The sequence below is a fragment of the Nasonia vitripennis genome (assembly GCF_009193385.2).
Source record: "Nasonia vitripennis strain AsymCx chromosome 3 unlocalized genomic scaffold, Nvit_psr_1.1 chr3_random0007, whole genome shotgun sequence".
Taxonomy (NCBI): domain Eukaryota; kingdom Metazoa; phylum Arthropoda; class Insecta; order Hymenoptera; family Pteromalidae; genus Nasonia; species Nasonia vitripennis.
This window is the reverse complement of record NW_022279626.1, coordinates 2,058,450-2,084,611: the sequence shown is the minus strand read 5'-3', so window position 1 is coordinate 2,084,611 and position 26,162 is coordinate 2,058,450. Positions and strand designations below refer to the sequence as shown.

The following is a 26,162-nucleotide window of genomic DNA, read 5'->3' as shown; positions in this document are numbered from 1 at the left end:
TGATTCAAAGCAAAGCAGCATTTTCAAAAGAAAAAAAAAAAATTATGTACATCGAGTCTACAAACTATCCGGTGAAACCTACTTTACCGGCTGTACTCCCAATTTACCATGAACAGGGATCTATAGTAGAAACTCAAAGTCCATCCAATAATGATAAAACTCAAACGCAAAAACAAGAACAATCGAAATGTACAAAGAGAACACAGCAAGATGGTTCAGAGCTAGCAAAGAAGCGACAACAATAGCAACTACTATCTGCTCAACAAAAGGATACAAGGTTAAGAAGCGGCAAATCTATCAACTACTAACATTATGGATATTTTTGATTATCTCGACTTGATAAAAATGATTCAGTGCAAAAAGAAAAAACATACAGTGGTATTGACGATATAAACAAGGCAATAAGTAATAAAAATGAATTAGTTATGCACATTTAATATTATAAATATATTATAAATTTAATTATTTTATTTTACTTTATATTTATAAATGCAAATTTTGATAAAGTTAAGATATTATTCGAAGGTTTTGTAGTCAAACTAACTGTTATTTGTACTGAAACGTTTGAGCAAGCAAATCATAATATATATATTGTGTTTGTAAATAAGTTCAAAATACGGAAATAGTTCAACAGGGTAGAATTAAGATTGTAAATACGCGAAATTAAATGACAATTACATGAAATGAAATCACATGGTATACCAAAGAGTGAGTTTCTATTAGATTTAAATAAATATTCGATAAAAAAGAAGAATATTAAAAATCATTTAGTAATAGGATATTTCAATATTGATCTTTTTGAATGCGATCATGTAAGTCAAGAAATTTTGTGTAATTTCTTTGAAAAGGGATATATACCGGGATTTGTTGGTATCCCAAGGCCACCTGTTGGATTGTCTAAAGGATCCTGCATAGACAATATTTTCAGAAAAACTAATAACCTCAATATAGTAACTTACAAATTCAAATTATCAATAACTGACGATTAACCTATATTTATTACACTTAATAAAATGAAAATTGAAGATGACAAACCAACAAAATATTTTAATTATAAAAAATTAGTAAACATTGCAGAATACAGAAACTGGATTAATATTATGTCGATGCAGGATCCCAATATAACTACAGATAATTTGGTATCTCAAATTTAATAATGTATCGAGTTATTCAAAACGAAACCTAGTCAATGTAAACAAATAGGCAGAACAAGCTGAATCACTAATGCTATTGTAAAATCATGCAAAACCACAGTATTCTTATATAAACTAGCAAAGTCCAGCGCTCAGTTTTGTTGCCCAGTTCGTTACTCGACCTCTAAAACTTTACTTAAAATTTTCAATTCTTTCTTAAAAAAGTGATACGGGAAAAGTGAAGCCGTTGAAAATGCTAAATTCAAATTTCTGATTCAGAATGATTTAAAAATAATGATTTTATTGTTATAATTGAAATTACATTTTAAATTTTGGCGCCATTTAACACAGATGTAGCTTCATAACCAATAAACCATGGCAACCAATCAGAGTCACGTATTAAATGCTTCACAACAAATGCTTCAAAACATAGGCCATTCCTTTTTATAGAGGGAATTATAGCAAATGGATATTAACAATGAAGAACTTAAATATGGATACAAAACATATACTAAAACTTTGCACAAGGTTATTAAAGATGCTAAATTCAGATACGATAGAAGCCTAGTTGAACAAAATGCTAAGAATCCAAAGAAGCTATAAGAAATCATTAACAAAAAAATGGGTAAAAAAAGATCCATTAATGATGCCATAAGTTACATAAAGATTAATGATAATAAAGTTACAGACAAAGTAGAAATAGAGGCAAACATTAACAAATTTTTCTGTGAGATAGGCCGCACATTGAGTGATATTATTGTAAAACCTAATAATGCCGAACTGCCAACATAGGATGCAAATTCCATTTTTCTAAAACCTACGAATTCGACAGAAGTAAAAACTAAAATCAATAATTTAAAACTTGAAAATGGTGGCGTTGACAAAATAAATACTAAGACGCTGGTGATTTGCAATTATATTGCGAAACCGTTTGCCTGCGTTTTACCCAGGATATTTCTCGGCACCGTCCACGTATTTTTCACGGCTTTGCGACAGTGCAGACTTACTTTTAACAAAGGAGCTCCAGACGACCGAATCGTCAAGATCGCGAGGTCTTTTCCATGCGCCTGCACTCTCGCGCCACCGAATCTTCTCGCAGCTCAGCCGTGATATAGTTTAGAGCAGGAGTGGTTCTTGGTCAGCAGAGGAGGTGGAAAAAAGGGGAAAATTACGCAGAACTCAAGCGATTTATGCTGTGATGGTCTTATTTATTTATGTTCTCATGATTACATTCATAGCATATTTTACCAAAAACTTTAGATAAACTGAATTCTCGTAAAACCAACAGAACTAGATAAACCGCTGAAAACTGTCGGATTTTTGTCCCGAAGCCAAACTCATTCACCCAAATACTTATGCATACGGTCGTACGAACACCCCGGCACTCCTCCTCATGGAGCGACACTCCGGCCGAGTTTGTGCATCGGGCGACGCTCTATCGCCTGTCCCCGGACGACTCCTTCACAATCACCCGCCGCGCTCACCGCCCCGCTAACTCGTACCCGGAAAGCCCGGACGTGGCCGACTCTTCCCAGATACACTGTTCAATAACCGCTGTTGTTCTCGCTTGCGCAAGAAGATGGTGGACAGCCGTCTAGGACGCGCACAACAACACGCTTCTGACCGGCTACGCACGACTCTATCTGCAACGAGCGACCGCTATCGCTCTCGCTTGCACCAGGTCATCGCTGGCAGGCGGCGTCCCCCTCGTCTAACTAACCAATATGCACTTTTCGCTAAACACTTCCCAAACTTAACGACACCTAACTGCGATACACTTTGAACTTGAAACCTCTGAACTTTCTGATTTCAAACGATCAAATACAAACCAATTTTAAACCATAGACGAACCTTAAATTTCGCATCAAACCAAGAGATAAACCAAATTTTGCTAACACAAAGACTCCGGGAGACAAACCCGCGAAAAACCACAATTCTACTTCCCAACGCGCGAAACAAAGAAAAACAAAAACCGACAGGAAACCAACACGAAGCTCTCTCTAAACCGTAGCCCGTTCAAGTCGCCTGAACCAAGAGTTTCGGCGACATGACTGACCGCGAAGAAGATGTTAGGAGGAGAAAAACCACTGACTTTTATCTAGAGAGCTTTGATGGACACGTCCGTCCTGGACCAGAGCTGGCAAGCAAGAGAGCGAACTAGCGGCCCGCGTCGGCGAGAACGGAGACCGCTTTCTCGCGCCGTCGCTATCCGCGAATCCGCGTACCTTCTGCTAGGCCCCGTCCGCGCGCGCTTTTCGATTTTGCTCCAACGCATTCATATACACTCACATTCAATTATGTAAAATTATAACGATAAGCCTTATAAATCACGCTTGATAATTTTTCGTTAATCTTTCTTCAGCCTATCTTTGGCCTCGCAGTTTTCTCGTCTGCGATGATTCTCCGGGTTTTCTGCTTAGCAATACTCTCTTTCTCGGGTTGATCTAGCAACGCTACGTAGTTCCCGGCACCGCTCTCGCTCGGGAGTTATGGAAAACAAAAAGCGCACATACATGTGAAATCTCGCTCTATACTTTCATACTTTTCGGCCTCGGGACGCCCCGCTGCTACACCGGCCCAGGACTCGAGCTGCTTGGAACGCTGCAATCTCTTGCAATGTTACAACACATATATTCAATCTGTGTATCAAAAGAGAAGTCTGGCCTGATACGCTTAAACAAGCCGAAGTAATACCGATTGACAAATCTGGTGAAAAGCACAGAATAACTAATTATCGACCAATCTCCTTCATTTCAAATATCGCAAAGATTTTCGAGAGAATCATTTATAATATATTGTATGATTTTGTTAAAAAACACAATGTTATATCCAAGCAACAATTTGGTTTTATGAAGAAGATCAGCACAAAAAATGCACTCAATAAAAAAAAACAAAATTGTAGTTCAGGACCATCCCCTAAATACACTGAAAAAAGGTTAGCATAAGAGGTTACCTCACGCGGGCACGTAGAAGTCTATTGACGAAGCGGTGCTTGTCCTTTGGTTTAGGACGTATACTACCCGCTTTTAGGAAATTATCGCGCCGCTCACTACAATCTTTTGCTTACTGCGCATGTGCCTTGCAAAAAAGGTAGTGAGGAAATTGAGAACTCAGGATTTAGGACGTATACTGTCCTAAAGTTAGAGCAACAGATATGCGAAACGTTAGTGTCACTGTTGAACCAGAGGCGGGGCTGAGGATAAGCTAACCTTTTTTCAGTGTATAGAACAACTTTTTTGCTTGGAGGCGTTGAGACTACACTATGATGACCTTGAATCTCAATTTCTCGCGTCAAATAGTATAACAAGGAATACAAGTATTATTATACTCAAAAACAATAAAAGAATTAGTGATAAGAATAGTTTTAAGAAAGCTATAGTGATATTAATACGCTTCCAAACGAATTAAAAACTGTAAATATAGAAAAACATGCGCAAATAAATAGGATTAAAAGTTTGATTAAACTTAACCGTTAGTAGTGATAGCTTAAAATGATCTCGCGAACATACAGTTGTAAATTGTACTGTTATTAATTGGTTAAAAAAATAGATTGATACAGATTGTTTTTTAGTTTGTAAGAATTTAGTATTTAAGTACTTTAATTTTGTATGTATGTATATTTTTATTTTTATATTTATCTGTATACACCCCAGTCCTGCGATCAGATAACAATGTTGACCTCTGCGGGTTTCCGGGTATTAGTTATACTAATACTCTGTAAAACTACTAGTATTAATAAATAAATAAATAAAACTTTAAGTTTTGGGAAATAAATGCAAAGAAAAAAATTCGGACGGACGGACGGACATTTTTAGAGCGCTTTTATTGCTAAAGACTAATTGAAATTTGATACAATTAAATTTTTTTTCAGTGACCTGAACTATTTAATTTTGAAGAACTTTCCTACGGTAAAATAAATTTAATTTTTATGAATTTTGGAGGGTTTTTAGAAAATCGACCGAATAAGAAATTTTAATATAGTGTAGATATTTGCTTTATTCAATTTCAAAATTCTCCTTTATCAAAATCATTGTATTATCTGTGTTTGCAAAAACAGTGATTGGATTTTTATCTGGGTATTCCCCAATACATTGCATCAAATGTTGGACCATTTATGTATCACCCTATATAGGAGAAAAAAGTGTTCTCTCTTGTGCTTAGTAGTTAGGGATTAATTTTCGAGTGGAAGTATTGATATGTATGCAAAAATTCATATTATCTAATATAAACTTCCTTATTGATTACCAAGAAAGAATGGTTTGTAAAATACTCCTAAATTTACATAAAGAGTCCGATCTTATTAGGTCATACTTTCTGAAGAAATCTCACAGTAACACTCATATGTAACACACACTCGTTTTTGTAAACAAAATAGCGATAATAGCTATAGGAAGTCTATAAGTACTACATTAAAGTACTAATATAGGGCCTCTTTAGTATGAGGTATACGACCGATCCGTTTAGTTCTAGTCGGACAGCACGGGAAAGAGCACGTTATAAAATTGGACTTACCCTACTAAAAACAAGCAGATGACAATCAACTGATAATCGGCTGATAATCGTACCAAAACGTCAGCTGATTATCAGGTGATATCAGCTTAATATTTTTGTTTAAGTTGATAGTTACAAATGTGCGTTTATAAGAGATAAAATGCCAATGATATTCGGCTGATTATCAGGTGATAATCGTCAAAAATTTTTAACCTTACAGAATTTTTATTTATTATTATTTAAAAAAAATTTTGTTTAAGGGGTCAAGCCTGGGTTAAATCCTGAAAAAAAAAAAAAAAGATATTCTTCTTACCAAAAAATTTTTGATTTGATGTAATTTGAAAAAAAAATTCTATTGAAAATATATTTATATTTTTTAGCAATGTCTCTCGATCGGTCCAAGGGGGCATGTTTAAGGTACATTTTAAGTCCGGATAGAGTAAAGAAGACGGTCAAGTGACTAAAAACACTTATTTATATAGTGAAATGTCATGAATTTTGGTCAATGATTTTACAAGGTATATACATGTTTTTTTTTCGATAAAAATGGTGTATATTTTATATATTTTCAATAGAATTTTTTTTTCAAATTACATCAAATCAATAATTTTTTGGTAAGAAGAATATCTTTTTGTTTTTTTGCAGGATTTAACCCAGGCTTGACCCCTTAAAACAAATTATTGAAAAATAAAAATTTTGCAGCTCACAGCCAGTGTTTTGGTGTTATTATCTGGATGATAAAACTGTATTGGCCCTCATTATGTGAATTTAATAAATTTTATTAATTTAAAGTAAATTCGAAAAAATATAATAAAGGTTGAAAAATTTTGACGATTATCACCTGATAATCAGCTGATTATCATTAGCATTTTATCGCATATAAACGAATATGTGTAACTATTAGCTTAAATAAAAATATTAAGCTGATATCACCTGATAATCAGCTGACGTATTAACACGATTATCAGCAGATTATCAGCTTATAATCAGTTGATTGTCATCTGCTTTTTTTTAGTAGGGTAGTAATTCTAAATCCTCTGTGTCTTTATTGTACCTTGCCTCCCACATATTCTAATAGATGGCGTATTATATTTCCAGCATTAAAGTATACATCTGATGATATGGATATATGATATGTTTGTATGTACGTACATATGTACGTATGTGTTGTAACGTGGCTGTTATTCCGTTGCGTAATATATCAAACTCGCCTAACCTTTTACTTTTTTAAAAGTTAATTTTTTTATAGATTTCAGTCCTTTTTAGTAATTTTTTTGAGTTTTTCATATTTCTTCTAGAAATAAAATATAAGCATCTTTAGCACCTTTCGACCATGGATTTTTTGTAACATTTTTATCACTATGAAATAAAATCATTGATCGTTCTGATACACTACCCTCCAATGATTTTTACACTTAGACACCAAAAACCACGGAGCGCACCACCTAGACCTCGTCATCGCTGCGCGGGGATGCTGATACCCCGTATGTGGCGCGACCCCTGGGTGGCGGATAGAAGAATGTTCAATGGCGCGTCGAGCTTTCCTTAACCGGCCGAAGGGTAAAGCAGGAATAAAATATGCCCCGCATACCAAGCAGGCTAGGGGAAGAAACCCCGAAGATAAATCAAACATGAATAGTGAGTTGATAACATTACTACCCCAAGCGGGTCAAGCCATAGTGCCCAGTCCCGCCATCGATTCGGATCGGGTGAAAGCTCCGGTGGTCGACGCTGGCCCCATGGAGTTAGGGGGGAGGGGGGGGGGGGGATAAACTCACTCAGAAGCCGCAGAGGTTTATCACCTGACCATTGATGCATGTAGAGACGCAGGTGATATGGAAATGGAGGTAGATGCAGACAGGGATAGAAGAGCTGCATGCATAACGCAAAGGAATGCACACTTGGATCGCCTTGGCAGCAGAATCGATGAACTGATAGAGTATGTCAGGAACAGGCACAATGTGCACAAGCAAATTAAAGATCTTGCCCGAATCATAAGAGCGAGCTATAAGAATCTCTGCATAGCAGAAGATAACTTACAGCAATGCCAGCGCGTGAAAACTCAGGGGAGGGAAACCCAGACAACTCCGAGTCTCAGATCTTGGAAGGCGGGTACAACGAAGACAGCCCCAACTACTTCACAGGATAGAGATGGAGGAAATAAACGAGCGGATAATCAACCTAAAAAGGCAGCGCGGTAGGAAGTCGTCACAAGAAAGTCAAAAAAAAAAAGGAGAAAAAGGCAAGCAAAGCTATGCTACCAGCTATGCTAGCGTCGAAAGATGGCTGGTGCGCAGTAAACAGCTTGTAAGAACCATTATCAAGAAGGTTAGAACGGACGAGGGGAATAGAAGGGAAGGACAAGGCGAAACAGCTGAGTAAAACTGTTGCTAGACGGAAGCCACTAGGTAATAGATACAAAACGCTCCCCTGCCCGATGCAGAGGAACGTAGGAGCTAGGGTTGAGTACCCCTAAGTGCTCCTCAGACCGATGCTGAGGAACGTAGGTAACTGAGTTGAGCCCAGACTCCCTCACCCGATGCAGAGGAACGTTGGTGTCGGTGTTGAGTCTGTCCAGAGGATGGCCGGTCGATGCTGCTCGAAGTAGATGACCGGACGATGCGGCAGGAAGCAGACGATTGGACGATGCAGAAGGAAGAAGACGACAGGACGATGCAGAATAAAGAAAACGAGTTTGATCCTGAAACCCTAATTACCTTGGTGGATGGGAGATGTATGGAAATGTCAAAATTCAAAAGAGAAGCCAAAAAAGGCTAGTAAACGAGCCCTACGGAAGTATTGTTCAACGATAGTACCTGTGAGGATCCGATGTCGGAGGGCCACTTGTGCAGAGCTTGCTCTGCCTACGCCACATAAAAAAAATACCTCGTCATCGGCCACCCCGTACACCTAGACACCGCCCTCGAGTGATATATTTACCTAGACATAAAAAATTACGAATCGCACCACCTTGACCTCGCCAGCGGCCACCCCGTACACCTAGACACCGCCCTCGAATTATTTCTACAGCTAGACACTAAAATCTACATGTCAGCAAACATGCAGAAAACCAATAAAAAAGCAATACCGTCTGTATATAGCTGTGCGGTCAACTTCACGGTCCTAACATTCTTTGATTTGATTTGAGCATTTTCTGAATGACACACTCGTGTATTACATCAAAGGTAGCTGTTTTTATCAATCTTTTGGTTGAAAATCATAGTTTGCATAATAAAACATGATATAAGTCAAAGTATATTAGAGACAACAAAGAAACGCATTTATTTCTTCGTAATGAAAAATGCGAACCCTAACATAGAAGTAAATAGTAACGCGGGCGCCACGGCTTCGTCTGCTTCTTAAATTCGCCTTCGTATACTTGATATACAGTAATAGTGGTTGAAAATAGTTGAAAATTTTCAGTTTGTTATTAGTATAATCAATGTCATAAAGAAAGAGAATGATTTATAATTATTTGAATTAATAAAAGTTGTAAAGGACGGGAACGAAACTAAGTAGCCTGATGTAATACATTCTTATTATTATTACATTTTATTGTTATATAATGAGTTGTAACATTATATTAAAGAGCTGCATATTTTTCATATATTTTGTACAATATTGAACAATTATTGTAATAATAATGTAACAGTCATAAAATCTTAAAGAAATAAACTTCTTTTTCAATTCTGTTCTACAGAAGAATTAAACAGGTTTTGATAGTTTTTTTTGTATTATTCTCTGGCATCATTTTTCTTGAATATAACGTACATTAAATAAAGCCATCTCTATTGTCTTCTCCAAATATTTCGGAAGATGCTTCGGTCACTAATTTTACGATTCTTTTCACTGCTTGAGTGTGACTAGAAAAGTCAAAAAAAGTCCCATTTCAATGATTTGTTGAAATTTGTTGTGTTATGTGACGAAATACTTAATAATACTGGTGGAGGAGTTATAATTGTTGTTTTCCAATTAATTATATTGAAATAATCATTTGCTGTTAACTGTAACTGAAGTACACGAAAAAGACGCACAGTACGTTGATATTTACTAATTGCGCATGTAATATTTTCTGTACTGCTTGCAGTCTTACGGCACTTCTATTATCAAATAACATACTTATGAGTATATTCTCAACATGGGGAAGTATGCATTCCTCTGAATAACTGGATCAACAATTTTAATATTTTATTTTGAGAAATATCTCGTAAGCTATATAAATTTGTTTAACAAATAACTATGTAATATTTCGCTAATAGTGATGGCATTTCCTGCAGGAGGGGTCATATGTCCTAGAAACTGTAAACTGTAACGTCGGCCAATTCTCAGCCGAATTTTTCCGAAAATAAAATCATAAATGCACCGAAACAAATGTCATGCAGCACGAACAGTGATAAAATCCCTGTCGTGTCGACCGAACATATTAAACACATACGCGAGACTAAGTTAAAATTAACTTACTATCATTAGGAATTAATTTACTATTTTTATAATTATAAAGTTTTTGAAGTTAAAATCGAGCATTCTAAAATCAAGTGTTATTTTACGCAGCAGTGTAATAATTATCTTTATTTTCAAACTTTTGATAATTACAAAATCACTTATAATTTTGCCGCGAAACATACAAACGCGCAACAGCTTTTCGCGACTTTTATCTAGCTCACACGAACATCTCTGCTGCTTGGAGACTGGGCCCTGGAGACAGTACTTCTTGGCAATCTTAGACATCGTGGCCTGGACGCTGAGCAGCCTGGCTCGGCCAAAAACATATCAGGAGTGGTGGCAGCACGCCCAGCAGCCGTTTACTACTTACCTTTTCTACAGCACATATCCGCTCCAGCCCTTTACAGGACTCGTAAAGCTGCCTTTGCCGCTTCGAACGTCATATCCAGATTTTCTACAAAAGCTAAGTATCAAAATTATTTTCAAAAACTTATTCTTTCATGCCGGGACGTGACAAAACCAGGTTACGTTAATAACTAATAATAATCTTCCGTTACAGTGCTACAATACAATTTATTGTCCTTCATTTCTTGACAGATCGTTCTATCCTGACGACCATCAAAATAAATTCCAGTTAATGATAATTTATCAGTAACATCTGATGTCCTCGAAAGGTCATATTGAACTCTTTTTCTCTCTCTCTAGCTACTTAACTTTTATCGACCGCTAGCGATATGTCGTTCTCTTTTAAAAGCTTATAGTCCGTAAGAACAGAAGAAGCTAAAGCTGCAGTCGCTCTATGTAAAACACCGTATCTTTCACTTTGTAATGCCCCATACACTGTATTACAGAAACGCGGGACCTGTCCACTGCCCCTCTCTTTCCATAAACACTACAGCCGAGAAGCCAGCCGCAGCACAACAGCCGCATACCAGCAGCAGCGGCAGAGAGTGAGTAGAATGTACATAGCCATAGTTACGTAACAAGAACGAGCACGCAGCGGCGTAGCTCGCACAGATAGCATGAGTGCGTGTGTGGAATAGAAGCGAGCGATGACGCAGCAGCGGCGAAGCGTGCGCATCTTCGCATGCGAATATGTATGTAGGTGTGAGGTGTAAATGTGCGAATTATTTCGGCGGCTCAATCTGCGCTCTCTTAGCTGCCTATAAAAGGCCCTGCGCGGACTATGAAAAGTCACTAGCTCTAGCGTAATTTAAGCGACTAGTCTCTTCTCAAGAGCAATTTACGTCTTGAGTAAAAATAATACTTAGAATTATTAAGCCATTTCAAACTATTGTAAAAATTTTTTCCATTAATATCTGATAACGCGATTTAAGCGTACCATTCAAAAGCTTATACAAATTATAGAATATTTTTTATATTATCGCGATTCGCTATAGATAACGCAATTTAAAGCGTATCTATCAACAAACTCTTTGTAACACAAAAACTACCTGTAAATTTACTTTGTTAAAACAAAGAATATATGTAATAATTATGCACTATCCACACTGAGAAAAAGTTAATTGAATACATTAATTTTATATTTAAACATAATCTAAAAGGATTTTATTATTGTAATATTCTCCCACTACCTGGTATCCCGGACCTCTATATCTTGACTTCTAAATGTAAGAATTTCGCGATTAGCATTCATAGTGCTTATATTCATAAGTCTTGTTATTCTTTGTTCAGACAAAAAAGACTACATTTCAAGAGGCACTTTATTTATCGGGGGACATGAACAACCATCAGAAATAACCATGTTACACTTATAAGCAGAAATATCGAAAAGTGTAGACCTGGCATGTTCCTTGAATAAGAAGACTTTATTTCTAACATTTTTAGATTTGTCAAGTTTTCTCATTTCTGATTTAATAGAAACGTACTTTCGATGATATATTTTTAACATATCCATGATACGTTTGTGACTTAGTGTTGGAATACTTAGTTCATGATAAAGATTACACAAGTCATGAACAACTTTCTTTGCGACGTATAAAAAAGCAGGTTCAAATTTATTATTCGCCTCTGTTTTAATATTATCTCTATATAAAAGGTATATTCTTATTATATCTTTATAAGATGGTAACGAATCTTTAAATCAACATGGTTCACCAAACAATTGACACATTGTTTGTGATTTCAATATAATTGTGGAGCTGCTCATTATATTCATATTGAGTGTTCAATAAGGAATCTGAGGCTCATTTTGGTAATAAGTATGATACATTGACCAACTGATAAATCATGGAGCAAGATAGAGTGCTGGACAATATGAATATATAATACATCATATGGTATCAGTTAGGAATATTGATATACAAAAATACAGAGAATATCGAGGTTTAACTAAAAGTTTTATTGTAAAGACCGAAGCTAGATTAAATTCGGGATCGCATTATATGGTTAAATCAATTGAATAAGGGAGGATGGGGCAAATTCATTAATTTTTTTCGGAGCAGATATCTATTCCGTCTTTCAAAAATTAATCGCCCCATTGTACAAACATAAAGTTTTTAGATAAAACTAACTGAAAAAAATTTTTATACGACCCTTTGATAAAGAAACTATTAAGCTGTACTCAATTAAAAAATTTCGGTTTTTACGAAATTCGAAAATCCCGTAAGTAAATTCGTACAGCGAATACTATAATACATACTTAATGTCTAAGGATGCAAACGGAAAATACATATTTTAACGGAAAGTACTGTTATTTTCTCTTTTTCCTAACGTAGACAACTTTTTACCTAAGCAAGCAATTATAACGATTTATTTTAAATGAAAGCTCTTTTCCCGTACTTTAATTTTAGTTACATGGATTTTCTTAATACTAAAAATAACAAAAACCCCGTATAAGATACACGTATTACAACCCCAGGAGGAGCGTACAAATAAGTTCCAAAGTAGTGAAAAGTTTAAAAATTTTCGGTTTTCAGAGTACTATCGAGATAGTACTATCTGCAGAATTTCTTAGTACGCCCAGGACTTACAGATGAACTCCCACGTAACCCCAGCGATCAGGGGCTCAAAAATGACAGTGTCTATTATAAAATGAAATTAACAAATGATTTAATAAAATATGCGAACGAAGATTTATTTATACCTATAAGTTAAAATCTACCAAAGTGGCGTCAGCTTAAAGCTTACGCACAATAAATGATTGAGAAAGACGAAAATGCCCTAACAACAAATTAGCCATATCTTCACTTATACCAAGTACTGTTGATCGAAAAGTACTAATTTCATTGAAACATTCATAAAATACTTGAATTATTTCATTAAAAAAAAAACTTGCTAAAGTACTATTATAAAGGAGTAAGATTATTATTTTCATTCAATTATTGAAATTCATATTTGTAAAATTTAAAAAATGCATGCTAAAAATGGTATTAGCGTATGTATAAATATCGTTTAATCTAGCTCCTAGAAAATATAAATAACTTGCAATTTATCCGATCGATATTTTGCTTCCTCCGAGGAAGCTTTGTAATAGTAAAATTTTGAGTTTCGTCAAAACTTCTAGAAAATACTTTTTAGTGTGTTAAAAGTTCAAATCAAGTGTTTTTAGAAAATGTCCGTATGGATGTGTGTGGATGTGTAGTATGTGTGTGTGTGTACCTTAGAAAAAGTTTTATAAGCTTATTCCTTATTTTTTTATCAATTTTTGATTAATTTTAACATAATCAACATGTAACTTTTTTCTATGGAATTTAAACCAAATCCTCTCATTTATACCATAACTAATGTACTTTTAAACAATATGATGGAGTTTGAGCTTATTTGGGCCATTCGATCCTTTGGAATCTTACGGTCAGTGAATTGTGGACTCCCTACGTAGGTATTATAGAGGTATAAAGAAGGTCTAAAACCATCAAAATAAAGATTAAGGTAATTATGTCTAAGAATAGTAACAACATTTGGTGTATTTATATATGTATTCATAAATTTTTAATGAAAAATTTTGATTTTAATTTCAAAGGCGGTGTACCCCCTTAAGGGGACAAATATATCTTTAATTCTCAAAAAAGTATCTAAATTTTCAAACTATAATTGTTTTGTATAATTCTAATATAGATGTTTGCTCGTAAGTTTATACCTTCAGAGCCGACTAATACAGTAAATTATTGTTTTTGTACGAATAAATAAAAGTCAAGATCTGGGCTTGCTATTTTGGCGTTGTCCGGTTCCCGATTTTCCGAGTTCATCATTATTTATGAATAACAGCGACCAATTTTGTAAATCGTATCTCATTCGAATCATCTTTCAATTAGCAACCTTGTGCAATAGCATTGACTTAAGGGTAACAATTTTAGACCCGACTCACAGACCCCCGAAGCGAACAGCGCCCCTCGATTGAAACGCATAAGGTCAATAAAGGTACAACAAGGTTGTAATTAAAAAATTCAAATAAAAAATGATATATACAAAACGCTAATTTTCATTTGAATTTTTTTTTTAGTGATATTTAGTATAAATACCTTTAACTATACTGTGCTAAAACCTTAATTATCCCTGCTGGCCCATTGTGGCCCTCGGTCTTATGAATTTTTTCACTGTCCGTAGGATTCCAAGTGTACAAATGGTTCTCTTGGGCTCAGATTCATGGAGGATACTTTGTACACCTGCAGTTTTGGTATGAATGCAGGGATTTTGATTTGAATGCTTAGAAATGGTTTGGCGATGGGCCAGCAGGAATAATTAAAATTTTAGCACCGTAAAGTTAAAGGTATTTATACTAAATATCACCAAAAAAATGTCTAGTGATTTACTTTAATTTTCTCATTTTTACTCATGAGTCTTTTTTCAGGATTTAAAGGTATTTGTGTCCCCTTAAATGTATGTACAAGTAGCAGAAAAATGTTTGAATAACTATTGTCTGCACAGCCTTTCCAACGTTTAGTCGGCTATGGTTCTACAATGCGGCTAGGATCACCCTGTAAATAAGAAACTATATTAAAAAAATCTGGATAAATTATGGTTAAAAAATTTACTAAAATTATATATAATATAGCTTTAAAAGTTCAGAAAAGATTGAGCAACAAAACCAGTATCTTAGGTATTAATACACATTTTAAAAATACCGCTTGCAATGGTCAGAGCATACTGAGCACTAAAATCAATTTTTCACGCTATTTATACATATTGTCGCGAAGGCGTAGACGTCATGATGGGGGATTGATAAGCAAGTCATTGATAAGCAACAGGAAAGTATTTATATAAGTACAACCTTCACAGTCTTCCGAACGTTAAGTCTGCTTCTGATACTGAAATATTTCGGGTGAAAAACTATATTAAAAAATAAAAAAAAATATATATATATTGATTTAAATATCTATGTTTTATCGATCTCGCCGCTACCAAAGGTCAGAGCAGACTAAGCACTAAAACCAATTTTCACGATATTTATCAAGTGGCGCGGTAACGCCACAAAGGCGAGATTGAGAAGCATTCAAACCTGCGGCGCCGCAACATTTGATTCTATATTGACTTCTCGAATTTTCAATTATAAAATACAAATATTTACATTATTGTATCTAAATTTTTTTTTGGGTATAATCATATTTTGTATCCTTAACTATGATTTCTAATCGACATATTGGCAAGAAAGCAGCTTTTTATAATAAACGAGTATGTCAGTGAACAATAATGCTCAAATCATCTTTGGATTCTTTAGCCCAAAAAATGTTAAAACCATGAAGTTAGCCACACACGGCTAAATGTTTACAGAACGAACACATAATATATATCTGTACGAAATGTAAACATCACTTTTGAAAAAGTACAATTACAAAATAATATTTATGATTGTAGAATCTTTGCTATAGCTTTTGCTGTTTCTATTGTTATCAATTTATTCCCTTGCAATTTACAATTTAACATTTCTCAAATGCATTAGCATTTATTGAAAAATGAATAGCATTATGAAGTTTTTAATATTACAACATTTTTCTTGCGTAATTAACTATGATTAAACAGTTATACTAATACCAAGAACCATCAGTCATAGTTTTGATAAAAAAATAAGTTTTACTGCATATATAATTCTATAAAGTGATTGTACTTTTTCGATTTATTGATAAAATTATTTTAAATCAATTATATATACATCATCAATTAAAATTCTCTTTTTCTCTCTCTCTTTTTATCGCATAGCTATCGTTGTTTAAATAAGCTCCAAGAGATATCACCCTCCCGTTTTTACTTGACACCTTATTCACCAACTTATATATTTAAAAGCAAATGCGTAACTGAAAATCTTGTTTCTTACATATTGGGAAAACAAAAACAGAAAAAAGCGCTACTTTTATTAACTTTCCAATAACTTTATTAGAAAAAACTGAAATCTCAAAACTAAAGAATCACCATAGAAAAAATCGCGTCCACAAAATGTAAAAACAGACTGTCTCCCCACACACACACACAAACCCGCGCGGGGATACCGATACCCCGTATGTGGCGCGTCTACTGGGTGGCGGATAGGGGAATGCTCATCGGCGCGTTGATGTCCCCTCAACCGGCTAAAGGGTAGAGATATTTTCGAACCCACAAGTTTGGCTTCCCATTAACGATCCTGAATCATATAAATTGATCTAGATCTTTATGAACTTGTGATTTTTCGTATTACTTCTTAAGACTATTAAAATAAGAATAAATTTACTTTACTTTAGAAAACTAAAAATGATCTTATTTGATTACAAGTATTTTTTATGGCGCCACTTTTGTTTGCGCACACAGCGAATGCCTAGTCTTTGGATTTGTAATGGAATATGAGAAATTACCTTAATTCATTTTACATAAATGTAATATATTTCGTTTTATAAGAGCTGATTGACTATTTGGGACAAAATAAAGGATGATTACAGAAAAAAAAAAATAATAAATAAATTATTTACCTATAGCACAACCGTAGTATCCGTATGATACTCCAGATGGATCAATCATATACATTTCGGGGTTATCATCTTGATAAGAGCTCAGTATAATTGAACATCCATAAGGTCTAACAGCAGAATATAGTGTATATGCATGCATATACATGGAGATTCTGTCATTCAAATATTTTAATGGAATACTGGTACCATATTGTGCTCTATAATTTGCTGCTTCTAAACGGCTTGTTTCAACAATTTGACGGGCATCAGAAATAAGTCCAGATATTGCCATTCCAATATGTTCATCAACATTAAAATTCCTTTTATTTGTAAATGGCTCGTACAATTTTGAAGTAATTAATTTTTCAACAGCGAAAACGACAACGTCTTTTCCTTTGAGTCCTATAACTGTCCTAAAAAAAATAAAACGTTTGTTTTATTACACTCCTTGCATCCAACACTTTTAAAAAGGAAACACTTTCTTATTTTTTTTTATTTTTTTAATGTTATATTTTTACTGCATTGAACCAATAGCTTCTATTTAATCCTGCCTGTTTCCAACAAGCTTTTTTCTTGGCAAAAAATTTGTTTATTCTAATAACTTTTTCATTTTATAAAAATGTTGATCATAATTCTTAAACGTGTGCGTATATGAGGACGTGAGCGTACGTACATGATATTTTGCACAATCTTTCACTTTCTTTAAGAATTTTACTACCTTGTTAAAAATAAATACATATTTTTAGTATATTAGCAAAAAACGCTCGCTCCGCTCGCGATTAACATATGTTAGTTAATTATATTTTATTGTATAGGAGTGTGGAAAGAAAACAATGGTGGAAAATTATATTTGTTCGTATAAAATATGTTAATATAATGCTCCATTATTTTAATGCAGTCTATACTGAGATTGTATCAAAAATATTTCTTCTTAATATATACCATAGTCAATTATTAAAATTAATTTATTATAATGTTTTAGTTAATTTTTACATAATTTTGTTAATTCATTATTCATATATACAATTAAAGATCATATGTAAATAATGATTAAAATGTCAGAAACGATGATAAAAATATTTATGATTGACATACAAATATATGGACATCAATTGTGACAATTGAATTTAAAATATTTGTTTTGTTTTAAAATAATTGTTAAAATAATCACTATTTTATTCGTAAATTTTTAATACATTATTCATACGGTATGAAAGATATATGAGCGTTCGAAAACATTTATTGAAGTTTAAAAGAAAATCACAAAAATTTATAATTGAAAAAAAAAAACAAAAAATATTGTCATCAGAGCTGTGGTTTATAGATGACACTTTTTTATATAACATACATTATATAACATTAAAAAATAAATACGAAATTATTATCAGTAAAAATAAGTTTTTTAATAATTTATAAAATATATATTCATTATAAAATATTTATATCTCATTACTAAACAAATTTAGTTTATTAAATTGAATGTTTGACCACGTAAGATCGATGGACACGAATACGTTAGGTCAAGCGTTAGATTTCTTAGGTTTGCAGGATAGGGGGGCTGATGAAGACAGAATGCGTCGATTGTTTAGGTGCCTACCAGGTGACTACGTGCCAGAAGACTTCCGTCCGTCGCTAACCCTGTTAAATTCGGAGGAGTTATTTAGGTCGCGGGTGACACGACGCGCGTCGTACATAACAAATTATATCCCTCAGGAAATCAGCGGCATATTTGAAGCAGAAGAGCGGAACGCGAATCAAATAAGTCTAAGAATTTTGCACCAAAGAAATGCAATCAGCAATCCTGATGTCGAAAGTCAGGAGCAACAGGCGTATCAGCCTCCGGATTGCAGCAATCCAAGCGGCGTCGAAAACGAATTCAGCTGGTTGGAACCAGTAACAATAGGGTTCGGTTAACCACTACATAGAGAACAGGTTCGACAACCGTTAACAACAATTTTCGATGGTAATTCGTGCGATAATACTAGCACGGTAGGGAATGACGTTGTTGAGGAAAGCCTCGAAAATCCAGATCAAATAAGAATAGACGTGAACCCCCCAGAATTAGCGGATGAACAAGAGAGAACATCAAACGTCGATTTCCTGATGCCAACGACGGCTGCACGTATAATTTACCGAAAAGAGTCGTCGACGACCTATTAAAGAAAGACGACGAAATCGCACAGTATAAGAAAATACGAGATGAGGCGTGCGAATATATAAAGAAATTACGCATAGCTAACAGCGCTCAGAGAGAGCCTCCGGCGTGTAGTAGCCGTTTAAGAACATCAGAATTTACACGGTCGAAAGAAGATGCACCACCATCGGAAGAGACCAAGAGTAAACACGTAGATTTTAATGACACGTACACGACTAGGTATTTCGAACCAACCAACAAGAATCTCTCAACTTCAGAATTAGAAGATAGCAACATATACCAGCAACCTCAGCGAAGGGTAAGTAAACAGTCGACACCACACAACCATACGCCTAGCCAACTACGGCCGATTCAGCCTCCGTATACGTTACCACAGTCGAGTTACGAGAGGAATATCTTTTCACAGAACAGAATGGCACAACAGGCACAAGTACTGACATGTCATCAAAGCCAGTGTTGCCAGACGTGCGATCTGCATAGAATAAACCAACCACAAAATACTGGTGATTCCCAGCAAAGGAGTGGGAATGCTTGGAGAGAGGGGGACCAGCCAATACGTCCGAATCGCCTGGTTTCAGAACGAGGGCCAAGCAACCTACAGACTAATACGTCTGGATATTATGACTCTAACCTTCAAAATACGTTGAGAGAAAATTCCGCCGATATTAACGACAAAATACGGAAATGGAATGTAAAATTCGGAGGCACGTCAACAGAAGATGTAGAAGAGTTTATCAGATTAGTGGAAGGTTGCAGGAAACTAGCTCGTCCAAGGATTTCAGAGGAAGAATTGTTAGACGCGTTATCACATACCACCTCTTTACTATCAGGAAGAGCATTGAAATGGGCTAGGGTTGAACGTCCGAAATGGCACACGTGGAAAGATTTCTGCGAGGAAGCCAGAGCAACGTACGGCATGACAGACGAAGAGCGCTCACAACTAATTGTGGAGGCGAGTTCACGTACGCAGGGACCACACGAAGACGTAAACGATTACTACGTTAGCATGGTCATGATATTCAACCGTATGCCTGATGCCCTACCAGTTCGACAACAGCTGGATATTTTATATCAAAATATGAATCCAGAGTTAAAATTGATTTTCGGTCGAATGGAATTCGAAACTCTAAACGAATTCAAGAGTAAAGCTGTGAGTGCCGAGAAACGGACGAGAGCAAAATCACGTTACAAGCAACCCCCTACTCCGGAGAAATCTATGCTACCAGGAGCGGCTTATAATCCACAGGAGAAGGCAAAGAATAAAAATCAGTCGGCGATAGCAGCTATCTGTCCAACGGATGCAAAGCAGCCACCTCTCTGGTTCAAGACTTGGGTCAACAACAATTACCCTTCAATAGCAAAGAAGGATAACTACGGCCGTCAGAACCAAAAAGGGTCCAATAGATCTACCCAGGGTAAGAAGAAAACCTTTGCGGAAAATCAGCAGACGAAGTCCACAGTGCCGACAGATGTGAAAAATAAGTCCGACTCCAAGGAGGCCAATAAACCGTCTGGAGATTCGAGTGACTTGTAAGTCACCGGGCTTTACGAAGAAGACGTGTCCCAATTGTGCGGGAAAAGCCAAAGGGGAACAGTAAGCGAGATTCGTACTGACCCCGAGGTTAATTCAGGGATCTCGGCATCACAGTCGACTGAACAACTAAATCCGACTGCAATAGCACACTGTGCAGCGACCAGTAGTAACGCTGTTTTATCCGACCAGCGCTGGTGGCTGCAGGTGCAGGTAGGTGAATTCAGGGTCAGTGCCCTTTACGACCCAGGAGCCACTCAAACTTGCATCGGGGCTACGTCCGTACAACTAGCCAGTGCATGTAACGCAGAAATAAAACCATGTGACGGAATAGTCGCCTGCATGGCGGACGGTAAAACCTCAATGGTGACTGGAACAGTCGACTTGCCCTTCACGATCGGTTGACAAACCAGGACGCTTACTACGCTAGTAGTACCTAACTTACGTGAAGGATGCAATTTAGGCGCTGACTTCGTTCTACAATTCGACGCCAGGCTTAACCCTCGTGAACGAACGTTAACGGTTGAAAATTCGACCGAAGTCATAAACGCCTGTGAAGCGGTAACAGACGGAACCACTCGTCCGGTCTTAGCTTCGATTGGCCTGCAGGATTTGCATGAAGGCCAGAAACGGATGTTAGAAGAATTACTCGATCGGTTAATTCCTAAAGATGATGGGCCGCTCGGCTTTACGAACTTGGTGGAGTTGGATCTAGAGGTAGAGACATGTCGTCCGATCAAGCAGAAATTCTATCCGGTTTTGAAGAAACTCGAAGAAATGCTCTTTTCTCAAGTAAGAGAGTTACTAGCAGCAGATATCATCGAGCCTTCGTTCAGCGACTGAGCTAGTTCCGTCGTGATGGTGAAAAAGAGGAACAGTGGAAAGCGTCGATTGTGCATCGACTTCCGCAAATTAAATAAAGTTTCCAAAGTAAGCGCTTACCCTCTACCTTTCATGGATACTATCTTGAGTAAGCTTCAATGTGCTCGTTACATATCTACGATAGATTTGAGCAACGCTTACCATCAGATAAAAATAAAAAAGGAAAGTCGACCATATACAGCATTCAAGGTCCCGGGAATGGGGTTGTTCCAATGGAAACGTCTCCCATTCGGCTTAGCTGGTGCTCCTGCCTGCTTCCAGCGTATGATCGATTCCTTGATTACGCCCGATCTTGAACCACACTGTTACAGCTATTTGGACGATATTATCGTCTGTACCGAAACGTTCGAAGACCATTTAAAAGTCTTAGAGATCGTGCTGACGAAGCTAGCCAAAGCACGATTGACTATAAATCGCGAGAAAAGTCATTTTTGTCAATCGGAAGTGCGGTATCTTGGCGTGCTCGTCAACAGGGACGGTTTTCGTCCGGATCCGATAAAATCGCTCCGATTATAGAGTACCCGACTCCGAAGACAATAAAACAACTGCGCAGGTTCTTGGGAATGTCGTCGTGGTACAGGAAGTTCCTCAAAGATTTTGCAATCATAGTTGAACCTTTAAATCGACTGCTTAAGAAAGGAACAAGCTACGTTTGGGGGGAGGACCAAGAACGCGCGTTCGAGCAAACTAAAATGCTGATAGCATCCGCTCCGGTTCTCCGCCGACCAGACTTTAATAAAACCTTCTGTCTACAATGCGACGCTTCTGGCACAGGCCTTGGTGCTGTTTTAACGCAGGTACAAAAATTCCATCCGTACGTTGAAGGTTACCATTTTCTGGTGATTACCGATCATAGCAGTCTCAAGTGGCTAAGTAATTTACGAAATCCAACTGGACGTTTAGCCAGATGGGCACTTGAATTACAGGAATATGATTACACGATCGAACATCGCAAAGGCTCAATGAATGTGGTTCCCGATGCGCTGTCGAGACTTTACGAAGGAGACGACGCAGAAGAGACACGTCCGATTATCGCGAGTATTACACCAGAGGACGAAACAACTGACAAATGGTACACCGAATTAAAGAAGGAAGTAACTGATAACCCGCTAGAATTTCCTGGCTGGAAGTTATTAGGTGGAAAATTATATACCTACCGGCCTGACGCATTCGTCGATGATGTTTTCGAAGATGAGAATGCTTGGAAATTAGTACTTCCGAAAGAGAAAAGAGCTCAAGTTTTGAACGAGTGTCATGACGAAGCGACGTCAGGTCATTTTGGCCGCAAGAAAACGCAAGAAAGAGTCGCCCTGTCATACTATTGGCCATCGATGAAAAAAGATGTGACAAATTACGTCCGAAGCAGCTTGAGCTGTCAACAATGCAAAGTTGAACAAAGAAAACCAGCTGGTCAGATGGGCAGTCGCAACTTCTCGCGTCCATGGGAAACAGTTGCTGGTGTCGTAATGGGTCCGCTACCAAAGTCCACTCACGGTTATGAATATTTACTGGTGTTTCAAGACATGTTTACCAGGTGGGTAGAATGCATACCTATACGAAAGGCCAACGCTCAGACCATCATTAAAAACTTGAATGAACCGGTTTTTCTACGGTTCGGAACGCCAAAAGTCTTCTTTTCCGACAACGGAACAGAGTTCCGAAATAAGGCTATGGATAAATTCCTAGAGGAACGGGGAGTACACCATACGTACGCACCACCGTATCACCCTCAGCCTAACACCGTAGAACGTGCGAACCGCACGTTTAAAACGCTGATCCGCGAATATATCGAGGGTCATCATAAAAACTGGAACGAACATATAGCAGAGTTCGCATTCAGTATGAACACGGCTACACAAGACTCACTCCAGACTTCTCCGGCGATGTTGAATTTTGGTAGACAGCCGAGCCACCCCAAACCTCTGCTTCGACAAGAGGAGATTGAAGCTATAGCCAACGAAGATCAGATCGCTATATCTGAATGGAAGGCTAGGATGGAGAAGCTGAGAGAACTCCAAGAAGCGGTTAACGATAACGCTCAAGAAGCGCAAGCGCGCCAGGCCAAATATTTCAACAGCCGACACCGAAACGTGGAGTACTCAGTAGGCGACGAAGTCTGGAAGAAGAATAGAGTACTGTCATCAGCAGCGGAGGGAGTGTCAGCTAAATTAGCTCCACCGTTTATCGGCCTCTTCAAAATCAGCCGTATACTGAGCCCAGGTATTTACGAACTAGTTGACCGAAACGGAACGGTTGATGGACCGACTGCTGTCGAATATTTGAAAAAGTATCACAATAGAGAAGAAAACGACGGTGAGCCTGTCGCAGCAGCAGACGGCTGTGAAGTTACTGATCAAGTAGACGACATCAGGACTACGTCCGTCAACAATGAAGAAATTGAAGAAGCGAAAGAATCTAACGCAAGTAGCGAGCGACCGAAAAAGCGAGGTAGGCCGAGGAAAACGCGGTTACTTGTAAAACGCAAAACACTACCGGCGAAGATTGTAAACCCGACAAACACCGTAAGCATCGAGGTAGACAAAGCGAAACGCGGAAGACCGAAAGGTTCGAAAAATAAACCGCGTGACGTTCCGAATAGTTTGTCTCCTAGGAAAACGCGAGCGCAAAAGGCGGCGGGTACGGTTGACAATTAAAATCATGCGATTAGGGAGCTTCATTCTTCTGTATACCGTCCCATTCTCCACTCATAATTCCCTTCTTCCCACATAGATGGTTGAACGCAAGATGGACGACATCAGGGAGTTAGCAGAGGAGATTGTGCAACAAATCGTCGAAGAGTCGATGAGTCACACGGTCGACAACACGCCAGCAGTACCGGCCAACGTCCCATCCGGATTAGAGGTGGGAAGCGAACTGCTCAACCGGTCGATCTTTGCTATCCCGGAATCACCGACCGAGATCGAACTGAGGAAGCAAGCTCTGCTGAAAGAACTGCAGGTGATAGAAGACGCAGAGTTCGCTCAGGCTCTAGTCAGAAGACAGCAAGCGAGAAACCGAGCGACGCAGCTCAGAACCGAGCTGATCGCTGCGCTGGAAGAAGCCATCGCTATTGGGTCGGAAATTAAGGAAAAGTATGGCCACCGGCCGGATTTACCTAAGGGAGACACAACCCTAGTAGAAACCGTGGCATTTCTAAAGGCCAAATGCAAAGCGAAGCCGCAACCATTGCCAGCGCCACCGGTTGTCCCGAAGACGGCTCCAACAGCCGTAAGGCCAGATTCGACCAGCCATCAGCCCGACACGACGTCGAAAACCACGGCCGCTCCAGCAGCAATAGCCGTAAAGAAACGACCGACTCTAACCAACGAACAGTTGAACAATGAGTTCGACCGTAACCGTGAATTGAAGCGTCGAGCGAAAAACAGGCTGCCGACTTACACCGAACCTGGACCGCAATGCCCCATTTGCGGATACCGAGGTATTGCTCGATTGGACGAGTGCCCCAATTTCAACGTCCATGGAATGGACTTAACGTACGGCGAGAAGTACAAGAAGAAGTAGAAGAAGAAGCTCAGGCTAACGGCCGAACCACTTCATTTCCTCCTGTACCTTATCTCAATCCCGTGCAATGAAGCATTTTGTTTTTTCTTATTTCTCTTCTTTCTCTCTTAATGTTTTTTTTAGAGGCAAAAGACTGCCGTACTGGCCAACGGCCGTATGTAAAAAGAGAGGCGAGAGACTAAAAATGAACTATTTTTTTTTTACTTCTTTCATTATATGTATTATCTAATTAATGATGATAATAAAAAGTCAAGTTTTCCTTGTAAAAATTGATATTTATTACAAGTTCTTATTACCCAGTTAGACATGACTGAGTGCGAGCTGGTACACCTGGCAGGGTACACAGCGTCTGGGGGAGGGTGTTGTGACGGCCGAGTGCACGTCAAATGTCTAACGGCTAATCATGTACTAATTATAATAAGATTATTGTTTCAGCAAGCTGCTAACGAGCGCCGAAACGAGCGAGAACGAGAAACGAGGCAAGATAGAGACACAGAGAGTGAGAGCATAGGTAGCGCGGTTGCCGCCTGGCCGCACAGCGTTGGCGAGATATGACAACGATGTGCCGACGGCCGGGAGAACCGCGACTAGAGTTAGTCTCGCTGCGCTATCCACATGAGTAGCTCGCGCTACTATATACGCGGGTTTGTTGTGAGTCCTGCGAGCATCTCGAGAGCGAACGATATTCGTCCGTGCGTTACCGACGAGTTGCTGCGACGCCCGTCCGAACTGTTACATCTCCACGTCCGAGACTGGACCACGTCCGTTGCGTCAAGTACTACTGCCACTACCGAGTTGTAAGTACCTGCACTCTCACTCTCTCACGTCGACAGGGTAATATCTCTCGTCTCTGTTTATCGTTTGTCGAAGTGTGCGGCGTTTGCACCTCCGTGTATAGTTACAATTGAATAAACATTTCCTTATCTAAACTTCTTGTGTGTTATTTCCTACGACCCGACCTACGCCGCCTCCGCGGGCTCGTGTAAAAACACGTGCATGATCTGAGTCGGCCGAGCCGTGCCTTCTGCACGCCCGACGTTAATTTACAATAAACAGGGCCCTTCTGGCCCTGGTTATAACACGGCAGGAAAGTATTGTTTTATAGTGTTTTCTGAATAAACAAAAATTGA

General features: G+C 37.8%; 1 protein-coding gene across 5 annotated transcripts in view; it reads right to left on the bottom strand.

Annotated features, from left to right (window-relative positions):
• Nucleotides 1-26,162, bottom strand: part of LOC100678364 (proteasome subunit alpha type-3) — an 86,364-nt gene that overhangs the window by 20,261 nt on the left and 39,941 nt on the right. For all 5 annotated transcript variants that reach the window (XM_031925986.2, XM_031925985.2, XM_031925987.2 and 2 more), the window contains one exon: nt 16,964-17,355. In XM_031925986.2, coding sequence (XP_031781846.1) covers nt 16,964-17,355 — 392 coding nt within the window. The remainder of the gene's footprint in view (nt 1-16,963; nt 17,356-26,162) is intronic.